General features: G+C 48.3%; 1 protein-coding gene across 1 annotated transcript in view; it reads left to right on the forward strand.

Moving 5' to 3' along the window:
• Positions 1 to 1,744: 1,744 nt before the first annotated feature.
• The window catches only part of DNAH9 (dynein axonemal heavy chain 9), a gene marked incomplete at its 5' end in the record, with an annotated part of 294,508 nt that continues 273,265 nt past the window's right edge, over positions 1,745 to 22,987 (forward strand). The window contains 6 exon segments of the mRNA XM_081115813.1: positions 1,745 to 2,158; positions 8,299 to 8,495; positions 11,450 to 11,608; positions 12,859 to 12,989; positions 16,166 to 16,377; positions 17,976 to 18,209. Of these exon segments, the coding sequence (XP_080971939.1) occupies positions 1,745 to 2,158; positions 8,299 to 8,495; positions 11,450 to 11,608; positions 12,859 to 12,989; positions 16,166 to 16,377; positions 17,976 to 18,209 (1,347 nt within the window).

Raw genomic sequence — 22,987 nt, forward strand, 5'->3', positions numbered from 1 at the left:
ATGCTCCTGCACCCCAAAATCTCCTTAGAAGATTAAGGTGTGTATTAAAGAAGTATATGTGTTGGAGAAAAAAAAGCAAAAGCTAGGATTGCCAGTGTTCGGGAGTCATTTTCACAGGCTACTGTGCTACTATTTTTATGTAAATTGGAGCAAAGGAACAAAGAGAATGAAGGGCAAAATAGGCCATGGTAGAGGTGGTAGAAACTTTTTATTTGAAGGGTTTGCAGGAACTTAATGGCCCTGAGTTCACTCTATATTCAAAACATGAGCAGGACTGACACATTTGGAGGTCCTAAGCATTAAAACGGCAATGAGGCTGCCTATGTGCAAAGTAAAAAATCTAGAAAAGTATATGTGTAAGAAGCCCCCAATGTTTCTATTTTTCCCTGATCCTTTTTTTGATATGCTAATTATCAAATCCATCTTTAAAATTGTTTTAGTGCCTTTGCTTTGCCCCTTTACTCACAGTTGGTCTGCCTACTATTTAACCTAGCAATGATCAAACACTCTTTACAAACATAAGAATTCATTTTCTAATGTGGACATTTTCATTATAGCACCTCTCGTGCCCAAGTTAGGAAACCAGTCATTTTTTCCTTCCAGGGACTAGCTGTTCCTGAGGGGCTCTTGTCAGCTGAGCTGCCTTGGATAAGTGCTTATTCTGTTACTACTCCTTTGAAGCCCATTATACATGTTCCTTTTACCCAGAAACTCTGCAGTCCCTGGTTGGTGACTATAAGCAGCGTGGCAGGGCAGAGGGGAGCTCATTTCAGACCTGCAGGCCCCATGCTGCCCAGGATGTCTCTGTCCTTGTCCCAGGCACACCTTACATGTGTGTAAAGGGCCAAGCTAGCTACACCCTGACGGAGCAGAAGGACTCAGCAGGTGACAGGCCGATTTCTGAGGTCAGGAAAGGTGCTTCATGTTTATCCCTTTTTGAAGACAAGACCCAGACATCCGGGGAGGATGGCAGGGCTCGAGCACCCTACATGTTTTGCAGTGCTTTGCTGAGAACTGATCAGGGCTGTGTCGCGGAAATCAAAGTGATCTCAGAGTTTCAGTCCCCATTTGTCATTTTATGCACACTCTTGAGGCATGGACAAAGCAAGAAACTAAGAATATATATATTTTTTATAATTTATATTAAAACTCTGTCGCTGAGCTGTTCAATATAGCTACTGATAGAAATTTAAATTAACTACAATAAAAAACCCAGTTCCTCAGTCATACAAGTAGATTTGAAATGTTAATAGCTACATAAGAACTGCTCCGATGTATTTTAGTCATCAAGAAATGCAAACTTCGTTCAATTCCCTTACACCTATTTTATGATTTGACATTGTTTTAAAGTTTGAATTACACATTTAGGAAATAGGTGGGAGAACCATAATATTTTAGGTGCCTGGAGACCTCTTAAGAATTTAATCTGACCTTAGCCAGCAGGATCTTTAACAGCATTTATATCTTTGACCTCCCTCCACGCACCTCATCAATAAATCACTGACCAAGACAATCAACCCTTGAGCAACTCCAATTATTCAGACAGGTCACGAAAAAGAAGCATTGGCTGGTCTCTTAGCAACAGCGACGCGGTCCCACCCCTTCCCCCGCCGTCCCTCTCCTACCTTATTAGACTGCAAGGGGCGGGCCAAGAGCCAGGTGCCCAATAGGAGGGGAGCAGAGGAGGGCGTCCCGGCCGCGTCCCCGTCGCCAGGGAAACCGCTGGGGCCGGAGTTAGCGCGCGATGCCGAGCGCCGCGGGGCCCGCCGCGCTGGCCGAGGACGCGGACCCGCAGCCCGGCGGGGACCCGCGACTGCGGCTGCTGGGGGCCTACGTGGCCCAGAGCCTGCGGCCGGCTGCGGGGGCCTGGGAGCGCTGCGCGGGCACGGCCGAGGCGGAGCGGCTGCTCCACGCCTTCCTGGGCCGCGACGCCGCCGAGGGGCCGCGGCCGCTGCTGGTGGTGCGGCCCGGGCCCGGGGGCCTGGCGGTGCGGCCGGGGCTGGACGCGGGGCCCGAGTGCGGCCCGCCTCGCGCCAAGGGCCTTTTCTTCCTGCGCACCAGCCCCGAGCCTCCGGGCCCCAACAGCCTCCGCGGCGCGGTGCTGTGCGGGGACGTGCCCGCCGCGCCCCTGGAGCACCTGGCCGCGCTCTTCTCCGAGGTGAGGGCGGGGGCGACCCCGCGCTGCCGGCCGCCGGGAAGGGGGCGGGGCGAAGGGCTCCGGGGGCGGGGCCAGCGGGGAGGGCGGGGCCACAGGACAGCCCCGACTCCTGCAGAGTTTGAATCCAGCAGAAAAGGGGGTGGGTGCGGGCGGGGCTGGATGGACGCTCAGACGCGGGGTGACTCCTGAGAGGCGAGCTGGGAATCTGAGTAGCGGCCGGGTCAGAGTGTCCCGCAAGTGGTGACTAAAAGGGGCATTTCTGTTGGGCCAGTGAGGGTAAAAGCGGCGTTTCCTTCTGGGTAGGGGTTACCAGGGGGAGGAGGCTGGGTATTGATTTTCATCTCACTCATTACACAGCCATAGACCATAGAGCAGCGCTGGGCGCGGACAGATTGGGGCATCCAGTTGGAAAGGGCCAGCAGACATTCGAAGGGGTCCGCCTGGAGCTCAAGGAGGAAGACCTGGGAGATGTGGGTTATGAAATGCTTTGGTGGCACCACAATGGAAGCTTGGAGAGCACAGCAGATTTAAGAGGGGGTGCTCAGGAGAGATTTTTGGGACGCTGAGACCTTCCTGGAATGGGGGTACACTTCCCTGTAAGTTGAATGTGTTTGCTTCTGGAGGCTTGATGCCCTGGATCTTGCAGGTTATAAAATGTATCTACAGAGTATTGGCTGAACGATGTTTCATCTGACAGGTGCTAGGACGAAGACTGTACCAAAGAAATAAAGACAAGGCCTCACCCATGAGCTTAATCATATACTTGCAATACTTAAAACTGACTGAGGCTGGGGTGGAGGCAAGTTGGCCCCAGTGCTGGACCTGGGTCCTGGAGGCTCCCTGCTGAGTCAGGGGTTCGTCTCTTTAGTTGCTTTATTAGAGGGCTGTGAGGAGCGGAGAATTTCCGGGAAGGGTCTGGAGCCACAGGAGCTCTCAGGGTGAGCTAGGTTTCTCTGTAAAGATGGCAGTAATTCAGTGTTTTAACAACTGGGATGAAAAGCTAGGTTTCTCTGTAAATATGGAAGTAATGTAGTGTTTTAACAATGGGGATGGTTTACTGCTGTGCACTGTCTGAAAGCCTTCCCTGCAGAAGTCCAAGCTTGGATCAAATCCCCTCGTGTATGATGATGATAGAAGTGTCCCTGGGTTCAGAGCAGAGAGACGCATGTGTTGTGAGAGCCATGCTCAGCCTCAGGTGTTGAACTGGCTCCTGAACAAAGGAGAGGAATTAGGATACGTAGAGAGCAAGGTAACTTTCAGATATGGGGAGCAGACTGAACAAAGATTCAGAGATGGAGCTACACTAAAGTATGTGGGGAACAACAATTCCATCTCAGTTTTGTGTCATGGCCAAGGAAATGTAGTCCAGCAAGCAAAAGTAGTTTTAAAGTAATTCAGACTCTCAAACGTTCATGAATTTTCACTGGTGCATTGAAAGGAGATTGGAAACAAACTGAATGTTCACCAGTAGATAACTGGATGAATGAAGTAAGGTCCATCTATAATTAAAGGGAATGATTGATATGAAACAGTCCTTAACATAAACACATAAAATTCGCTCTCCCAACAATTTCCCAGTGTAGAATACAATATTGTCAACCCCATGCGACAAATCCCCAGAATCCCCATCTGCATGACTGAAATTCTGTACGCACTAAGCAACTCACTGCCTCCTCCTTCCCCCAGCCCCTGGCAATCACCATTCTATTTTGTCTCCATGAATTTGACCACTTTAGATATCTCATATTGGTGGAATGCAGTATTTGTCTTTTCGTGACTGGCTATTTCACTTCATGTAACGTCCTCAAGGTCCATCCATGTGGTAGCATATGACAGAATTTCCTCCATCTTTTTGGCCGAATAGTATTCCATTGTATATATAGATACCACATTTTCTTGATCAATTCATCTATGGATGGACATTTAGGTTCTCCCTGGATGCTCAGCTGCACTCCCCCCAGCCCTCGGCCTCTGAGCCTGGAGGTGCGCTCTGTGTTCTCCCTGCTGCTCCTGTGGCTTCCAGGTTGAAAACCTCCAGTTTGAATCACACGCCATCAGATGGAGCCACCCTCTCTCCTCACTGCTGCCTCATGTACCAACGGCACTGCCCTCACTCCTTCATGATTGGGCTCCCAGTTCCCTGTGACTTGGGGAGCCAAGGTTACTCCTGTCTTAACATGTGGCTATTTCAATAGATGATCCTTCAATAACCTGGCCTCTGCGCTCCCTGAACCTCTCTCACCCAGTGATCTTGTCCCCCGCCCTGTCTTACCCATCGCTCCCCTGGCCACTCCCAGACCTTGCATTACCAGTAAGCATCACCTCTCTGACCACTGCTCCTAACTTTTCAGCTCCCTCCTTCCTGTTTCCCATTAGAACGAGGCCATGACCTTCCCTGCACCTCCAGCCCACGGATCCGTCGCCTTCCTGCTGCCCCTCGCCCACACCCACGTTCTTTCCCCCGGCCCAGCTCACGTGCTGTGCTCCGTGGCTCTCACCATACCCTTGCATAAGCTCCTGACCCCTCTGCCTTGCTTTGTCAAAATGACAAACCTGGTGAAGTCCAACTCTGCCTACTCCATCCCTGTGCCCATGAAGCTGAACGGGGCTTGTGAAAAAACAACTGGATCCACATTAAACTCATGACCCAGATCCTAGTAGGCCCTTTATGCTTCCCAGCAGACATCCCACACTTTTTATTTCAATTACTTTCTCGCTCTTCTAGATCACTACTACACACTTGCCTTTTTCCCCTCAAATGTCCAAAAGCTCTTCTCTCAGCCTCACTCTGTGATGCTCTGGCTTCATTCTTGGCTTAAAAAAAAAAAAAGGAAACAATAAAATAAAATTTTCACAAACTCTGCCATCTATCCTATATGCCAATATCTGTGTTCATATGCTCGGCTATGCCTTCCCTTGCTGCAGATGGACTGCCTGCTGTCATCTGGCATCAACCTTAAAACTAAAACTGCCACTTGTGCTCTGAGCCCCATCCATTCTCATCTTTAGGAGGTAGCACCAGCAATTCTCCCGTCTCCTACGTTCTTATTTTTTCCTCTCCACTAGATAATTCTCAAACAAAATGCTCATTCCTCCCACCACCAATCAGCCCATTTCTACGGTCTCCTTTATAGCAGGATGTCTGGAATATGTGTCTATTCTTGCTGTGCCCCAGGCCTTCCTGTTTTATCTTATACTCATTTATCAGGCTTTTACCCTCATACCGCACAGGAGAGAAATTAAAGAACTTAAAATCAGTGTCACCAGTGACACCCGCTAGACTAAATTAAAGGCCGTTTATCAGTCCCCTTCCTGCTTGCCCTGTGAGCAGGTCCCGCTGAAGATACCCCCTCTCCTTTCAACTTCTTAAGATTGGAGAGCCCTCGGGCTCATTCCTGGGACATCTTTTCTTCTCAGTCTCTTTGGGTGCTCATTCAATTTTAGAGTTTTACAAGCCATCTGTATCCGACACGTCCCAAATTTGCTATCTCCAGCCTTGTCCGTTCCTCTGAACTCCCAACTACCATATCTGACTGACTTCTCGATGTCTCCAGTTAGAAGCCCAGTAGACACATAAAATTCTAATGCATCTGAAACCGCGCCCCTGAATTCCCTCGCGAACGTACGCCCCTCTCATTCCCCCCACCTCGGTTAATGATTCTTCCTGTTGCCCAAGTCCCAAACTTTGGAGTCATCCTGGCTCCTGTTTTGTCTTTTTTCCCCTAACGTGAGCCTTCAAAATGTGCGTAGAATCAGAGCATTTCTCACTGTCCCCTCCACTCTCCCCTGTGCCCAGCCATTGTCTTCTGTGTTAGAGGGACAACTGCTCACTGACCTCTTTTCCCACTTTCGCCGCCTGGAGCCTGTGCTCAACACAGCAGCTGGGGCCATCCCACTGACCAAAGACCGTGTCGCTCCTTTGTCCCTGCAATGATTTCCATTTCTCTGAGCGTGAAACTCAAACTTCTCCAGGCAGGGCCGCATGTAATCCCACCCCTTCTGCTCGCCCCCACTCTTCTTCCCTACCCCAGTTTCGCTGGCCGCCCTGATCTTACCATACTCCCACCTGAGGGCCTTTGCGCTGTCTGTTCCTTCTAACCGCAACACACTTCCCCCAAGAACAAGCACAGAGCTTTCCCTGTCCTCCCCAGTCTTCATTCAAATGTTACCGTCTCCATGATGCCCGAACCCATCTTTCCATTTCCAACCGCAACCCCTCCACCCCACATTCCTGATTCTCCTCACCTGCTCTGTTTCCCCGCGTAAGTCTTACTGTTTATTGAACTCTTTCTCCACTAGAATATAAACTTCCTGAGGTCAGTGAGGTTTGCATGCTCTGTTCCCTGGTCTACCTTCCCAGCACCCGGAACAGTGTTCACACATAGCAGGGCTCCATAAATAGTCTGAATGAGAGAGTGAGTGGCTTTTAACTTCACAGAGTTCACATTCATTATCTCCCTATCACTCAAAGCCCTGCAAAGTCCAACCCAAACCCACCTGCTGCTTTTTCTGCAGACAGCGTACATTCAGTTTTCTTATGAACTTCTATTGAGTGCTTCTGATATGCCAGAGCCAAGCAGGAATTGCATGTATATAAAGATCAAATAAGATGCAGTGTCTGCCTGCGAGATGTTAGGAAAATTCTTGTTTATACTCTCTCCCCTCTCATTTACCCTTTCTGCCCTAAGCCCAAAGGGTCCTTTCTCAACATGAATGTGAGGAGAGCTCAATTTGTGACATTTTATTTCTTGGGACTCTCTGTTCGCCTGTGACTGTGACTTCTCAGTTCAGTGATTGTTTTCAGACAGACCAGGCAAGGATCATCCTCTTGGATTTCACATGTTAGATCCAGGTATTCTATTTTATAGCTACGCAGACTTATTGGCAACCATATAAATCCATGTTTCCGTTTCATTATTTACTTAACAGCTCCCGTTCACATTCCTGGGTTTTCTGTTTGTCTTTCTAGTATCCCCTTTCCATTAGTGTGAGTGTTTGACAGGCAGTTTCCTAGTGAGTTGTATGAACGACAGCTTTTTAAGTTGCTACTGATAAAAAACTCAATGTAAACAACCCCAAAAGGTCAAGTGCAGGAGCTCAAGTGGTGCTGTAGGCCTCGGCCTTGCTCCATCTGTAAGCTTCCTCTTCCCCGTATGGACCCTATCTTCAGGCTCTATTTGGTAGCAAGACAGCCACTAGTAGCTCCATACTCATAGAAAAGAGAATGCTTCTCTTCCTCAAAAGTTCAGATAGGCAGCTTCAGCCTCTCATTGGTACAGATTTATTCACAGTGCCCACCTCTGGTTTTGGAGATGGGTGCCAAAAGAAGAGGAGTATTTTGGGTGTCTAAAACTAACTAACGTTCACCCTACAGATAGCTTCAAGACGCCCAACTTTGCTTTACCTTTTTAAGATGCCACCTCACCCACCTGGAGACAGGTGGTCATCTTCACTTGCATTTGTGCTATGTTCTGCCTCTGGCCTTTGTGATTGTTTTTGATCGCCTCCAATCACCCTGTTGATTAGGTAGGGGTTCCTGCCCTAGGGTCATGGGGATGGCTGAATACAGGACACCGGTCAAGTGAGACCGACAGCAGTTTATTAGTGACCTGCACTCACAGCCCACAGGAGGAAGACACCGTGCCACGCAGGGCCATGCAGGGCCACGCAGAGCCACACAGGCCCTTGGGAACAGAGTGGACAACCAGGGGCTGTGGGAGGCAAGCTGTGTCGTATCCAGAGTGTATGGTCCCCACTGGTTCCTGTGGGGGGATGAAACTGGCTTGTTAGAGTAACTCCACTGGGGGCAGGGACATGAAGCCTGAAGTCCCCAGGACCGGAGGTAGCAGCAACTATACCTACTCATTGGAGGCAGCAACTATGCCTGGTCCCTTGATAAGGAGAGCTGCTTGGCCAGCAGACCTCATGTGTAGGAGCTAAGTGGGGGAAGTAAGCTTGTGATATAGACTGTGCGAGTCTCCTGATTTTGTCAGATGTCAAGGCAGCACATAATGTTGCTTCTTAATATTAGGCCCTACAGCACAGTGACTTGCAAAAGGTCGCGTATAGCTTTCTGGGCCTTTCTATAAGGCCTCACAAGTCAAACACCTGCCTTTGTTTCCTGTGCACCTCTGTTGCAGGTTGTTGTCCCCATCTTGGCCAATGAGAAGAATCACCTGGACTGGCCCCCTGTGGTTCGTCAAGATGTCCAGCGGCATGCCCACAGTGTCCAGTGGGACCTCATGGTTCTCCTGGAGCAAGTGAGGGGGAAAACTCTGCTGCCCCTTCCAGTAGGCTCAGAAAGCATGGAGTTGGTGGATTCTGAAAGTGACACCGTGTAAGTCCCCCAGCCTCGCCATGTGGACCTCTGAGAGACGGGAGATGCTGGTTTATCTGAATGTTTTCTTTATCACTTTTCTGTTTCTGACTGTGGACAGCTCCTTATTCCACACACAGACCCTTTGTCGGCTGTTTGCCAGCATCCTCGGACTGTGTGTTTTGTGCTGATTACTACCCTTGCCCCAGCCCTCATCCTGAAGTCTTTTAAGGCTATCACAGCATCATGGCCCTTTTTTTTCCACCCAGAATTATTTCAGGGCTGAGAGCAGCCACAGGGACTTTCAGTATTTTGCTTGTCAGGACAGTGTCTCATCGTTGGCAAAGGCCCAGGTACGGCCTGGGAGAGAGCCACGCCACTTCCCAGCATTCACCCAGCACATAACGTCATAGAACTAACTCTGGTGGCTCTTGTCACAGTTCCAGACCCTCCTTCCCCAGCAGCTGGAGACTTTCCTCAGGTCCTGGGGACTTTTTTCCCAGATAGATACAAATCTGGCTTTGTTAGGGACATGCCTCCTGAGCCTGAATAGGCATTAAAGCCTGGCCTCTTCTGCTCTTAGGAGTTATAGCTGCCACTTTTGTTTATTCCACTTACCATTCCAGCTACAAGCTATCTTTGTTTCTGTCCCATATGGATTTTTCTTTATCTTTCAAGCCAGACTATGTATAAATGATATATACTGTTATATTCAATCAAGCATTTTGGGGGAGTTGGGGGGCTCTTAATAAGATGCGTAAGTTAGAGGGAATTACTCAAACACAGATAAGAATTCCATCTGCTGGTTTGCCAAAATAAAAATACCCATGACAATTTCATTTTAAGCCATTGTTGGCAGCAATAAGAAAATCATCTTTTTGATGTTTTAGATTCTAATAAAATGTTTTGTCGGTTCAACACAGCAGCATGGATGGATGGATGACTATGACAGAATCCACTATCTCTGTCATTTCCCTGAGTCTCTGCAATAAAATGGCAACAGCTATGAGGCAAAGTTATATAGAACTTAGCAGAAAGCTCCGGATCCTAGCTTTTATTTTTTTATTTTTTTAAATATATCTTTATTGATTACAGAGAGAGGAAGGGGGAGGGAGAGAGAGGGATAGAAACATCAATGATTAGAGAGTCATTGATCGGCTGCCTACTGCATGCCCCACACTGGGGATCGAACCCACAACCCAGGCATGTGCCCTGACTGGGAATTGAACTGTGATCTCCTGGATCCTAGGTCCAATGCTCAACCACTGAGCCATGCCGGCCGGGCTGGATCCTAGCTTTTAATCCAGGCTCTGCTGCTTATGGACCAGACCCCTTGGAAGCAATCATTTAATCTCTCACAGCCTCAGTTTTCTCATTAGTAAAATGGAGATGATCTTAGCACTTAGTCATGCTCAGGGTTCTTGTGAATGGCAGCTCTAAAGGTCTAAGGACAGTGCAGAGCGTAGAGTAGTGCTTCATAAATGGTAGCTATTATGACCGCGTTAGAGAGATTGAGGTTGGGGATTGACCAGGAGTCAGAATGCAAAGCCTGCTGATATCCAGGATGCACTAGACATGCACCTGTCAGGGTGGCCTGGGGGAAGGAGGTCATAGTGAAAGCGGAAGTGGGCGACTTCCAAGTTGGATGACCTCCATCAAAGAAGATGGGCAAGCCCTCAAATGCACCGGTGCCCACGTGCCTGAGACTCCCTAGCATTTCTATGTGTTTGTGCAGCAGGCCACCTTCCTGCATGAGCTCAGACAGCCCTAATGCCTATTGTATTACTGTTATCGTTGGGTATTTAGGGCCCATGACTTGATCTGAAGACTGAGTAATGCAAGAGATGGAATGTGCCATGTAACAAGTTTTTGCTATTGGAAGTTATTCGCTACATATAATTTGAAGCAATTTCCCAGTTAACTTGAAAACTTATTGTAGTTTAATAAAAAATATTCAATTTTCACCATGAAAATACAAATTACCATTTTCCTGTTCCTTTTATATTCTAACATCACACTCAGGGTCTGTGTTATATAATCATTATTGAGTTTATCTCCCTTTGTTCAATTTGATAAATCTCCCAAAAGGCTGGATCATATTTCAGGAAGGTGAGTATTGTCTCCCATTAAGGCCTCCTGTAATCACTTGTGACATCATTGTTCAGCAAATATGAAGTTGACTAAATTAAGTGAAGGTGTTTTTCTGGTATGAAAATGTGAATGATTCCCTTTCTTTATCATTTGGGTCTTGAGTTCTTGATGTGAACAGTTTCATTTAAGACATAGTGAAAAGGCAAACCAAAATACATTTTTTATTTTTAATGCCTTCTAAAATATTCCTGGTTTGTTTATTAAAAAGATATCTGAGATAGAATGCTTGGGTAGAATCTATTCTTCACTGGGTAAGTGAGGACAGTGTGAAGTTAATGGTGTTCAGATGACTGAGGGTTTGCCTTGTGGAGGAGGTAACCTATTTCCTCTTGATGCAGAGGTCAGAACGAAGACCAGAATGGAGGACCCCACAGGGAGGCAGATGCACATGCGGTTCAGTGAAGAGACCCACTTTCTTAGGAAGGGCTGGTCGACTGAGGAATGCACTGTTTTGTCAAGTTGGGAGGCTGCTGACATTAGTGGGATTCAAGCCAGGGTTGGGTGGCCATCCCAGTGTTTTCTGTCCAGTGTGTTTCTGCATTGATAGAATTCAATGTTCTTAAACCAGTCTTCAGAATGTTGGTGAGCCCTGTCTTGAATAATTGTGTATGCTTGCATAAGTGTTTTGTCTGGGGAGAGGACCAGTGCTTTGAATTGACTGCTCATCGGTCTACTGTCCAACAGAAGTTAAGAATGCCTGGACTAGATGCAATTTCGTGCCTATTTAAAAAAATAAATAAATAAATAAAAATTGGCATTTTGTATGGGGGACACCCAGTGTTGTTATTTCCAATGTTTCAGGAGACTTGTTGTGCCTTTCACAGCTTGGATTCCATGGATAAGTCAGTCATCTATGCCATTGAGTCTGCAGTGATCCAGTGGAGCCACCAAGTGCAGGTGGTACTCAAGAAAGAGTCTTCCCAGCCACTCCTACAAGGGGAAAATCCCACCCCTAAGGTGGAGTTGGAGTTCTGGAAGAACAGGTAGGCACATGCTCAACCCTTGGTGAGTAGGTAGATGTCTTACAGAAGATAATGGCCTGGGGGAGCCAGCCGTTGAGTCTGGTCCCACCCCCAGATGTTTCTCATTTCCCCTGGTGCAGACAGCTCAGTGCCATTTGGGTCAATATAGTTTTCCTATGCTCTCGGAGATGTTCACTTCCCTTAGGGTTCAATAGTTGCCCCTTCTTTCTTGGGCTACAGTCAGTAGACATTCTGACATTTCTTCAAAGGCTCTTTCAGCTACATGTAAAGTTAATCAACTCTCTCATATATATATATAAGAGTAGAAGGGAGAGAGAGGAAGAGAGAGAAACATCGATGTGAAAGAGACACATCGATTGGTTGCCTCCCGCACGTGCCCTGACCGGGGCCATGGATCAAGCCTGCAACCCAGGTACATGCCCTTGGGTGGAAGCGAACCCAGGACCCTTCAGTCCGCAGGCCGAACTGGCTAGGGCTATATTTTTTACTTGTGTACTCCTTTCACCTTAGATATTCAAGGCTATTTACACACACTTTTAGTAAAACTCTGAAGAAAAAGACAGGTTTGGATAGTTGGCTGCAGAACACCCTCTCCCAGATCCCAGCCAGTCAGTAGCAGGGCTAGAAAGTTCATCATCCACTGTGTCCCAGCTCCACAGAGTTCCAGAAAGACCTAATCACTGCTCCTGCTAACTTCCCTTCTACTCCCCCATTTCCTTGTTACTATTTATCATTTTCCTGATAAATCTTTTACTCAAAAGGAGATAGATGCCTGAAGCAGATGTCCCTGTCCTTGCATTGAGTGGGGAGTATCCATATCACAGGACCAGGCGTGGTGGCCTGTTTGTGCTGCCAAGCTGAGATGTCCCAAGCTCTTGCCTGGTTTCTGACCATTCTGTTGACCTACCGCAGGGCCCTTCTCCAGCAGCCTCACTCTGACACCCCTCTCACCCCACCCCAAACCTTACTGCAGGAGCTAATGACCTCCAGCTGCCAAGCTTTGAGCCACCAGATGTTCACAGCAGTTTTCCCTGCCGTTACCTCCCGGAGCTGCCCCTTTGAACCTGGTCTCTACCCAGACTTTTGCCCTCGCTGTTCTGGGAACAGATGCCCTGGGTATTTGGGCTGCAGCCAGCCTCTGAGGAGGCACCTGAGGCAGGGCTCCCTCTGTCTGTCTGAGGGTGGGTCGTCGCAGCGTGACTGCATTTCCTGGTGCTCACCTGGACTCCCCCTTCTCCACGGTGCCGCAGGTCTGAGGATCTGGAATACATCTATAATCAACTAAGAACGATAAAGGTGAGGGGCATGGCGGCGCTCCTGGACAGGCTTCGGAGCAGCTACTTCCCAGCTTTCCAAGCCATGTCCAGCGATGTCCTCGCAGGTGAGGAGCAGCAAGTGTTTCCATAAATACGTTTATCTTGAATGTTTTGTCTAGTGCAGAATTATCTTCTCTCTTTAATTTCAGCAGCTTCACATCCTTACAGGCCTCCAACCTGACACAATCTAACATGACAAGAATACTAAATCTGGGAGGCCTGTGCTGTTTGCACTTCTGCCACTCTGTGGCCTAAGGAGAGTCCCCTAACCTCTGAGCTTCAGTGTACACCGTGGTATCACACACACGCTCCCGGCCCACCTCCTTGGGCTGCTGAGATACAGTCAAGGTGGAAGTGTTTTACTCACTACAAATGTGTGTTGTTATCTCTCACCTCTGGGGCTCAGGTCCCTTCACCCCTGCTCCTCGAGAAGTCTTTTTTCCACTGCTAGCTCCATCCTGCGTTTTCCATTCCTACTGTCAGAAGGGACTGCAATTTCCTGGCCATCTGAGCACCAGGCAAGATTGGCCCTTGTCAAAATTGCAAAGCCAGCAAAGTCTATTATTAGAAGTAGGTAAATTTTGTCCGGGCTCCCCCTCCCCTCACCAGTGCACTTTGCTTCTTTTCTTTCTCTTTCCAGCCCTCCTCCTACCTCTTCAGTCTTGTAGGTCAGAATGTGCGTTTAAAAGTATTCACAATTTCATATGAATTACGCTTAATCCAAGCAGTGATTTTCAAACAGTTTTTCTCTATCAGCACTCTTTCTTTAAAAAGTTATTTACAGTAGAGTATATAATGGCAATGAAAAGAAATTAGAAAAAAAATGCAGTTATAGCAGTACCAGATAAAAACTACTGTAAAAATAAAAATCGTTGAAATATATAACAAGTTGGATGATGGAAGAAAAGAAATTTTGATTAGAGGAGTTAGGTAGAGATTTGGTCAGAAATTTTGGTGGGATCTTTGAAAAATAAGAATATTTTAGAGGCGTTTTATGTGCATTATTCTCATTAGTAATAGCAGGGGTTTTCATAGGCTCACTGATGGGCTGCAGAGAAGGAGAGGAAAAGAAATATTCCTGGATTAGTGGGTACGAATTGGAAAAGAGCGATAAGTAAAGAAGGAGGTTGAAAGAATGTAGGAAAATGTGAGGGTGCAAGATTATCTGAAGTGGGATTGATTGGGGAATAAAGAACCTTAGAAAACGGGAAGCAACAGTACCTTGGATATAGACTAATTAAGGAGCTCTGACCTCTGGCCACTAGGGGCAGGATCGCTATAGTACAGCCTGGTTGCCCATCCAGGATTTTTGTAGGTGGGTATGTGTGGAAGAGAAGCCCAAGTTCAGTGGTGCCCTGGAGCACACCTGGACTGGCCTGCAGCTTCTCAGGAGAGCCCACTGTGTGCAAGTCTTTTCAACTCCTCCTCCCCAACACTCAGTGAAGCCAAGTTGGGAGCTTTAAACCAGACATGGTGGGAATATTTGTAATATGTGCACCACAGAAATTGGCAAATGCTGCAACTAAAGGCTTTCGTCCCAGCAGAGTCTGTTGTTAAAGATTTACCAGCAAGCCACTGGGCAGCACAGCGCAGCTGGCCTTTTTCACTTACAGTTTTTAAAAGTTGTGAGCCTAACTCTGCTCATCTCTCATTCTTCATTTGCCCTGTGAGCCAAGGTGATTGCGCCCTGGGCTGGATGAGCCAGTCTTCAAATACTGTGCTCTTAAAGTCAGTGGAGTGCTTATTTGTATAATTAAAGGAGGTTTTGCTTTTTCTTTTTTTTTTAAAGGTATCATAAAGAGAAAGCTCCTCTGGCCTGATAATCTCGGCTTCTTCCTCACTCACGGCGCCTGTGAAAGCTGGAGCGTGTGCCCGTTACAATAACTTGAATTTTGATGCTCCCCATCCCCACACAGCAGTTTGATGCTCCCGGCTCCCCTATGTTAAGAATCCCTGCTCTAATCAATTTCCTAAGACATTTGACTTTCACAAATTTAATTCACATTCTACTTCTCACAGCCCCACTTAGGATATAAAACACAAATGCACCCATCACAAGCTCCTGTGTGTAGTGAGCCCCCAGCCATCCAGCCAGGGGTTCAGCATGATAAACCTGGGGGAATCTCGCTTTTGCTCAGCTAAGCAGGGCTGGCCGTTCATGGGGAGACCCTACGCAAGCTGGTTCGGTCTTAATTTCTTCACGTGTTAAGTGGGAGTAGCAAAGCTACCTTGTAGGCTGTTCTCTGAGAGGTATGTGTCTCCCGAGTAGAACAATGCCTGACATATTGGAACTGTTTACTAACTAGTGTACATTTTGAACCTCCTTTAGGGGGAATACAGGGCTTCATCCACATAATATAACCTAAGGCCTCATGATAGTGCCTGAGGCCCTGCTGGGGAAAGAACCAGCCTTTATAAACACGCCCTTGCTGTTCAGTGTCCTCAGTGGGCTTTTACATTCCTTCTAAGTTGCCCTGCAGAGTTAGTATCCAGTGCTGCTGGGTTTTCTACTTTCCTCTCTCTGTCACCACAAGATGATGGGTAAAAGGCACTTCCCTTTCTTTGGCTGTGTTCAGAGGAAACGGTAGGAGGTCTTCCTGGCTTTGAAAGCCAGCAAAATCCTACCCTACAAAACCTTGTGCTGTTTCTCTGTTCCCTGTGACTTCTCCCCAGAAAAGCTCAGTGAGTTTCTTTATTAGCAAATATTTATCAGAGACATTACCGTCTATGGAACGCCTGCTTTGGTCCAGCACTGTGCAAGCTGCATATGAAGATTACACTAGTACTAATTTCACAAGAACTCGTTAAATTAGTTACTATCCAGCCTCTTTTTGAAGTTCAGAGAGGTTAAATGCGCCCAAGGTCATACCACTGGGAAGTGTCTGGGCTGGCGCTTGAAGACAGGTCTTTTTGTGTTGCCTCAGAGATATCAGCAGCAAAGGCATCAGCAAGTAATCCCCGCGTATCCCCCCCCCCCCCCCAGAGCCGCAGACTAGGGCCGGGAGGGCCCAGAAGTTCAGGAATGTTGTAAGAAGGGCTCCTCAGACCATCATCTTCGCTGCCCAGGGCTCTTCAGATTTCAATATTTCACCGTAGGAACTAGAGAGTTTTCGGGGACCAGCCTTCTCTCTGCTCTCTTGGTTTAGGAAATTTAGGCCCTTCTCTTCCCAGGCACCAAGGCTCCAACTTGGTGGGTCTGAGCTCCAGGCAGGGAAAGGTGACTCTCTTCAATTCCTTCCAGCTCTGATGGAGGCGAAGGACATCCACACGCACCTGATGCCACTCCACCGCCACCTGGACACCCTAGAGGCCGTGGAGTTTCCAGAGGTGAAGCCACTGCTGCGACCCCTGCTCCATGTGGTCTGTCTGATTTGGGCCACGTGCAAGTCCTACTGCTCCCCAGGGCGGCTCACTGTGCTGCTCCAGGAAACCTGCAACCTTCTCATCCAGCAGGTTGGTCCCCCAGGATCCCCAGTGACCTCTCCCTGGAGGCTGGTTGGCATCGAGTCACAGAGAAAAGTGTGCATTTTTTCAGGGCAGGGAAGCAATTATGGTCCACAGGGTTTTCCTCTTAGAATTATGTTACTAATCACAGCCAGTAACACAGAGACATTTTCAGTAGCTGCAACACACAGTCTTCCTTTCCTCTCTGCCCAAAACCAGAGGTCTGATGAAGGGTAGGGGTGGTGAATTACAACCTCCTTGATGATCTGTGTCCACAGACTGGTGTTAAGTCGGCAGTGAAGCCTGACAGTTAGGAACCCTGCCTCTGGATTCAGACATCCTGTGCCGAACCCTGCATCACCACTTGCTAGCTGTGTGACTTGGCCAAGTTACTTGTCTGCTCTGTGTCTCACTTCCCTTCTTTGTGCAGTGTTAACAAGAAGAGGACCATCTCAAAGGGTAGCAGGTGATTGTGAGGCTCTGATGTGATCAATACGTGGCCAGGAGTACTGTGTGCTCTGCACCCGCTAAGAACGTGGTGCCTGGGAGCCCCAGAGAAGCAGCTTCTAGGATCACACACTTGATGCTTCTCCCTCCCAGGGACTCTGGTAGCACCAGCCAGGGCAGTGTAAGCCTCGAGGAATGCATCTGTGCATAGAACTGGAGGCCTTAAGGAGGTGCGGGTGATCTTCCCCCCAAATTGGCTTCTTTTCCCTTGAAGGAGCTGTGGCCCTGAGAAAGGAAAGAACAAGCTTAAAGAGGAGCTAATAATAACTAACATCTATGGAGCACATTGCGGGCTCCAAATTGCTGTGACCTTCATGATTCCAGTCATTTTCGGATGAACTCTGTGAGGCAGGCAGGGAGAGCCTTATTAAATTATTGTTATTATTGTTATTTAAAGATGTGGGCTAAGGCTCCAGGAGGTTAACCAAGTCACCACAGGTCACCGACCAATGACTGGAAGCCAGGTTGCCTGACCCTCTAGACCAGCGCTCTTCTGTGACTCCATGTTTGTCAGCCAGGCTCTTGGCGGAAAGTGTAAGGAAACTCAACCAAAAAAGATAAGTTATTGGCTTGTGTACCTTGAAAGACAAAGGTAAGACTGGCTTCAGCCTGGCTTTCCACAGGCCTGAGGTGATGGCATCAAGACCTACTTATTTCTGCCCTCCCCGCGGTGGTGAAGACAGCTGTCTAACAGCGTCAGCCCCACAGCTGTGCAGGTTCAAGTCCCTTAGAAACAGGGAGATAATGATTCTTCAAAGAATTCTTGCACTCAAGTTTTTTGATCATAGAAAGTCAGTAAGTCACAAAAAAACACCTGGGAAAGAATACCTGCCCGGCCCCAGCTGGCCCAATGACAGACTCATGGTGTTTCCTTGTCTCCGATTGGTCACTTGCCCAGCCCTACGCCAGTCACTGACTATTTGGCTTGAACCCAGGTCCCAATCCACCTGTGGAACTGAGGATGGAGTCACGTGTTGCCTGTGTTACGAGTCTAAAAAATACTACTTGGGCAACTGTTCATTTCAGAGTTGGAGCTGGCAAAGTTGTGGGATGTCCTGCACTTGCAACCAGGCTTAGTGACACTAATGTTTTCATTCCAGGCCTCTGATTATCTCAGCCCAGAAGACCTCCTGAAAAGTGAGGTAGAAGAAAGTCAGAGAAAGCTGCAAGTGGTTGTGGACACCTTGAACTTCTTTAAGCAGGAGTTTCAGGACAGAAGGGAGAATCTCCACACTTACTTCAAAGAGAACCAGGAAGTCAGGGAGTGGGATTTCCAGTCGTCTTTGGTCTTTGTGCGATTGGATGGCTTCCTGAGACGACTGCACGTGGTGCAGGTGAGTGCGCTCATCCCCCTCAGGCTCCCAGCTCCATATGGGAGTGAGCAATCAGTTACCCAAAAAGCACATAGGAAAATGACCAACACATGGTGGCCGACCCTCCTTTAGTTGGTGGAACCCACAGTTAGATTCAATAAATATTTGGGTTGATCATTTGGGTCGATCATTGTGTAATGGTGGTTCTATTAGAAGTTTAGGACATTTTAATCATAGACACATTTAGGAAGAAGCCCACAGAATCAGTCAACTAATTTAGTTTTCAAGTTGCCCATAATCTTCAAACTTTGTTTCAAATAAACTCTTGCTAAAATGTTGTATGTGAAACTGCAGGTGAGTTGAAGTGGATGTAGCTGGCCATGCCCATAAAGCCACTACTTTGAACTGTCCTTCACTCTTCTACCCTCAGGGTGGCTCCAAAAACTACAAGACTAGTGAATCCCAGGGCAAAAGACATGTAACTTTTGCTCAAAGTCGTGTCTTTCCACAGTTATTTAAAAGTTAATGTGAATATTAGTCTAAGGACCAGGGTGAGGAGACATGAAGCTTTCTCTTTTGATAGTTTTTATCCTGAGAATTTAGTATGGTTAACAGGTCCTTTAACACTTTCCTGCTCTATACTTGCTGATTGAACTTTGGGGGAAGGACAGTGGGCATGGTAAAATGAAATACATAACTACCCTAAAATTTATTTAAAAATTCAAGGTAAAGTTCAAGATTAGGACAACAGCCAAGAAACACTGAGAAAGAATTAAAGTCATGTTTCTAGCTCTGATCAACAGAGATTTGGGATGATGCGGGGGGATATGTTGGAAAGAGGCTGTGATGAGTGGCACAAACTGTGGGATTATGAGGATAAGAGTATGAAATTGAATCTGTTCATTTCAGTTCCAAAACACTGATTCAACACTGCCATTCACCAGGCCTTGAGCTAGGCGCTAGGGATACGATGACGACTGAAATATGGTTTTACCTGTAAGAAGCCCTTGAATCAGGAGCCGTAGCACAGGAGAAGGGAGGCTCATGCGGGATATCCAAGGATAGAAACACAGAATCCACAAACTTCAGGGAAGTGTATTAAATGCTATGATACGAGCAAGACTGGTGTGTTATTGGGAGCAAGAAAGAGGATTCCCTAACCCAGAGGGGCTCTGAGAAAGTGGTAAGCACAAAAGGAAGTGAATTCGGAACTGGCCTAGGAATTTGCCAGGGAAGGAAGACCAGGGGGAGCATAGAGACAGAGGGAATGCATAGGCGGGACAGCAAGGAGCAAGATCTGAAGAAAGGCACACCTTAGAGCCTTCATGGGATCACGGAGAGGGTAAGCGACTGATATCCGGCTTTATCCTAAACACCAGCTTCTCCTGCAAGCATTTCCACTCTCCTCCCTCCCCCACTATAGTCCTCTCATCTTGCACATCCATCCCTTTGCTGTTGTTTAGCTGAGGTGACAACCTGCCCCAGGCCTGGCTGCCCAGGTGGAGGACCTACCTCTACGACCTCCCAGGCTCTGCAGCCCTGCAGCGGCCCTGGAGCAAAAGCAGAGCCCAGCTGGGAAATGACGGTGGGGCTGGGGCCTCGGGCCCGGTGCACACACGCTAATGACTTGACTTACTTTGTATACAGGCGACTGTTCTAACATGAGGGCACCTAATCGCCGGACATATTATGTAAATGCACAAGCACGGCCACCGGTCTCCCGGGCCATTGCCTTCACAATAGCCGGCTCTCGGGCTGCTTGTTCTGTCCGAGTCAGGGGCACAGATGCGTGACAGGCAGTTGCCCTGGTTTAATTAGAGGGCGACCTGAATGTCTCCTGCTCTCCGCCACCCTCTTCTTCCGTCCTGGCTCCGTCCTTTGCTCTGGTTTATTTATTGGCTCTCCGGCAGACTCTGCTGTTTCTTTCCTCTACTGCTCTTCCGCTTTCCTTTCTTTTTCCTCTGCCTTCCCCTTCTCCTTGCCTCCCTTCCCCTTCTCTGTTCCCAGGTTCTCTCTTTTTTGTTTCCTTTTGCTCTTTTTCACCCTGAATCCTGTGGTTCTCCTTTTTCCTGCGGCTGCTCCTTCCCCATCCTGGTATTTCCTCCCCTCTTCCATTTCTCACCTTTCAATCATTTGCTCAGCCCCACCCCTTGGCCTCGGGCTCCCCCCCCCTCCGACTCAGCTCAGTGCAATGGGACCCTGGGCTATCGATCCTCCCCAAGCAGGTTTCATGTAGCCCTTTAGTTAACATTCTGTGTATCTCTGTGATCGATGCCTGTTTGAAACAGGATTAATCCGCTTCTCTCCAGCAAGAAGGAGCAGGGACCGAGCCTTACTCACCTTGCTGCTCTGATACAGTACGTGGCCGCTGAGATGGGGGCAGCTGCAATTAACAGATACAAAGCTAAGTCAACAGAATGACACCAGAGTGTTTACCCTCCTGCGTGCTCACATCCAGAGTGACGCTGAGAAGCTCCCGTTTTTTACCTCCATAGTTCTCTCCCCTTTCCCCCCTCTGATCTGTGGTGGTGTGGCTTTCACAAGAAAGTTTCATTGTGCAGATCGGCTCTTCCCCTCTGGGCACCTGTTAAAATGAAGGTGGGGGAGAGCAGGGTGGGGGTGCAGTGTATTGCTGAGCAGTTCTCAGCAGGTCTGTAGCATGTGGAGCGATTGCATTCTCAGGATACCAGCATCCTCCTCAGCACCGTGAGACAGCCAGTCTCAGAGAGCTAACCCTCAAGCAGGGAAAGGAAGAACGAAACAATAAAGAACTAGCGTGTCTCAAGAGCCTACCTCATGCCGGAGCTGCACACTTACAGCCATCGTGAGAGCAAGGCACCGGCCCCCTTGCTGTGACAGATGAGCACAGTTAAGCATGGCACATCAGTGCCCTTGCCCGTAGTCACAGGGCTCGGGGGCTTAGCTGGGATTCGTACCCGGGGGTGTGTGGGTCCAAGTATTGCCTTTCTATCAAACTCGGATACAGCCAGGAGTTCTGCTTTCCCTCCTCCCTCCATTTGGAGGGCCCCAGTGGTCCTGTGGCTTTGCTCAGCCCCAAACCCTCTATTCTGCCTTTGTAGTCTGTTTTCACCACATGGTTGCTAGGTCATTTTTCTAAATAAGTCATTTGGGTAAAACCATAATTCACATTCCAGAAAAGGCGTGTATTTGACTTTACAACTTACTAAGGAAATCCCAAAAGTATATAAAATCTTTCCAATTTGAACAGTCAAAAATCGAAGGGGAAAAGTCTTTCAGCTGCCTCTTAATTCCTTCCCTCACCCTGTCCTCCTGCTGGATGCCCCAGCTCACACACCACGCACCACACACCACACCCACACACTACACACACACACACTGCACATTCGCCCCACACACACTATACACACATACAGTTACATACCATACACACACCACACACACATTGTACACACATACAGTATACACACTGCACACACACCACACACACATTGTACACACACTGCAGATTCACCACACGCGCACACACACTATACACACAGTTACATACTGCACACATACCACACACACACTGTACACACATACAGTATACACACTGTACATACACCACACGCACACACACTGTACACACATACAGTACACACACTGCACACACATGCACACACACACACTGTACACACATACAGTACACACACTGCACAGACACCACACACACATTGTACACACACTGCAGATTCACCACACGCACACACACTATACACACAGTTACATACTGCACACATACCACACACACACTGTACACACATACAGTATACACACTGTACATACACCACACGCACACACACTGTACACACATACAGTACACACACTGCACACACATGCACACACACACTGTACACACATACAGTACACACACTGCACAGACACCACACACACATTGTACACACACTGCAGATTCACCACACGCACACACACTATACACACATACAGTTACATACTGCACACATACCACACACACACACTGTACACACATACAGTACACACGCTGCACACACACCACACACACACTGCACACACATACAGTATACACACTGTACATACACCACACACACTGTACACATATATAGTACACACACTGTACATATACACACTGTACACATATGGCACATGTACACACACAGTAGACACATAGTACAGACACTCACAGTGCAGACACTGCACAGACACATTCCATACAAACACCCCACATACAATACACATTAACATCACACATGTGCACACTGCACATACACATACAACATCCACACACATCACACATATGCCACACACACACACACCCGCACAATACATGCAACACACAATTGCCCCCCACCCCAAACAAACCATATCCACACCTCCACATGCATACCCCCCACCGCGCACATGCCACACCCCAGAGTTCACTTTTGTGCCCTAAGACTGAGACCCTGCAGAGCCCGCCCCTGTTTCTGCCTGCAGACCCCCCACCCGGGCAGTGAGTGAGAGCTGGGGGAGCGCCCTATTGCTTCCATTAGGGAAGGTCTGCGAAGCACTCACTCCCTACGGGCACAGTGACTTCCCCGGGGCTTTGTGGGAGGTGATGCCTAGGGAGACGGGCCATAAGCTGGTCTAACCCACGCGCCTCCGGGCTCCTCCTGCCACCTGCAGTCTCTCTGGGCCCTGTCCCCCCCTCGGCCCTGCCCGGGCGCTGTTGCGCAGGGCGCCCTGAGCTGCACAAGGCCTGCACCAGCCTCAGGTAGAAAGCAGCCTTCTCCCCAGTGGCCTTTTGAGAATGCCGTCTA

Source organism: Miniopterus schreibersii (genome assembly GCF_964146895.1).
Source record: "Miniopterus schreibersii genome assembly, chromosome: 16".
Lineage (NCBI taxonomy): Eukaryota > Metazoa > Chordata > Mammalia > Chiroptera > Miniopteridae > Miniopterus > Miniopterus schreibersii.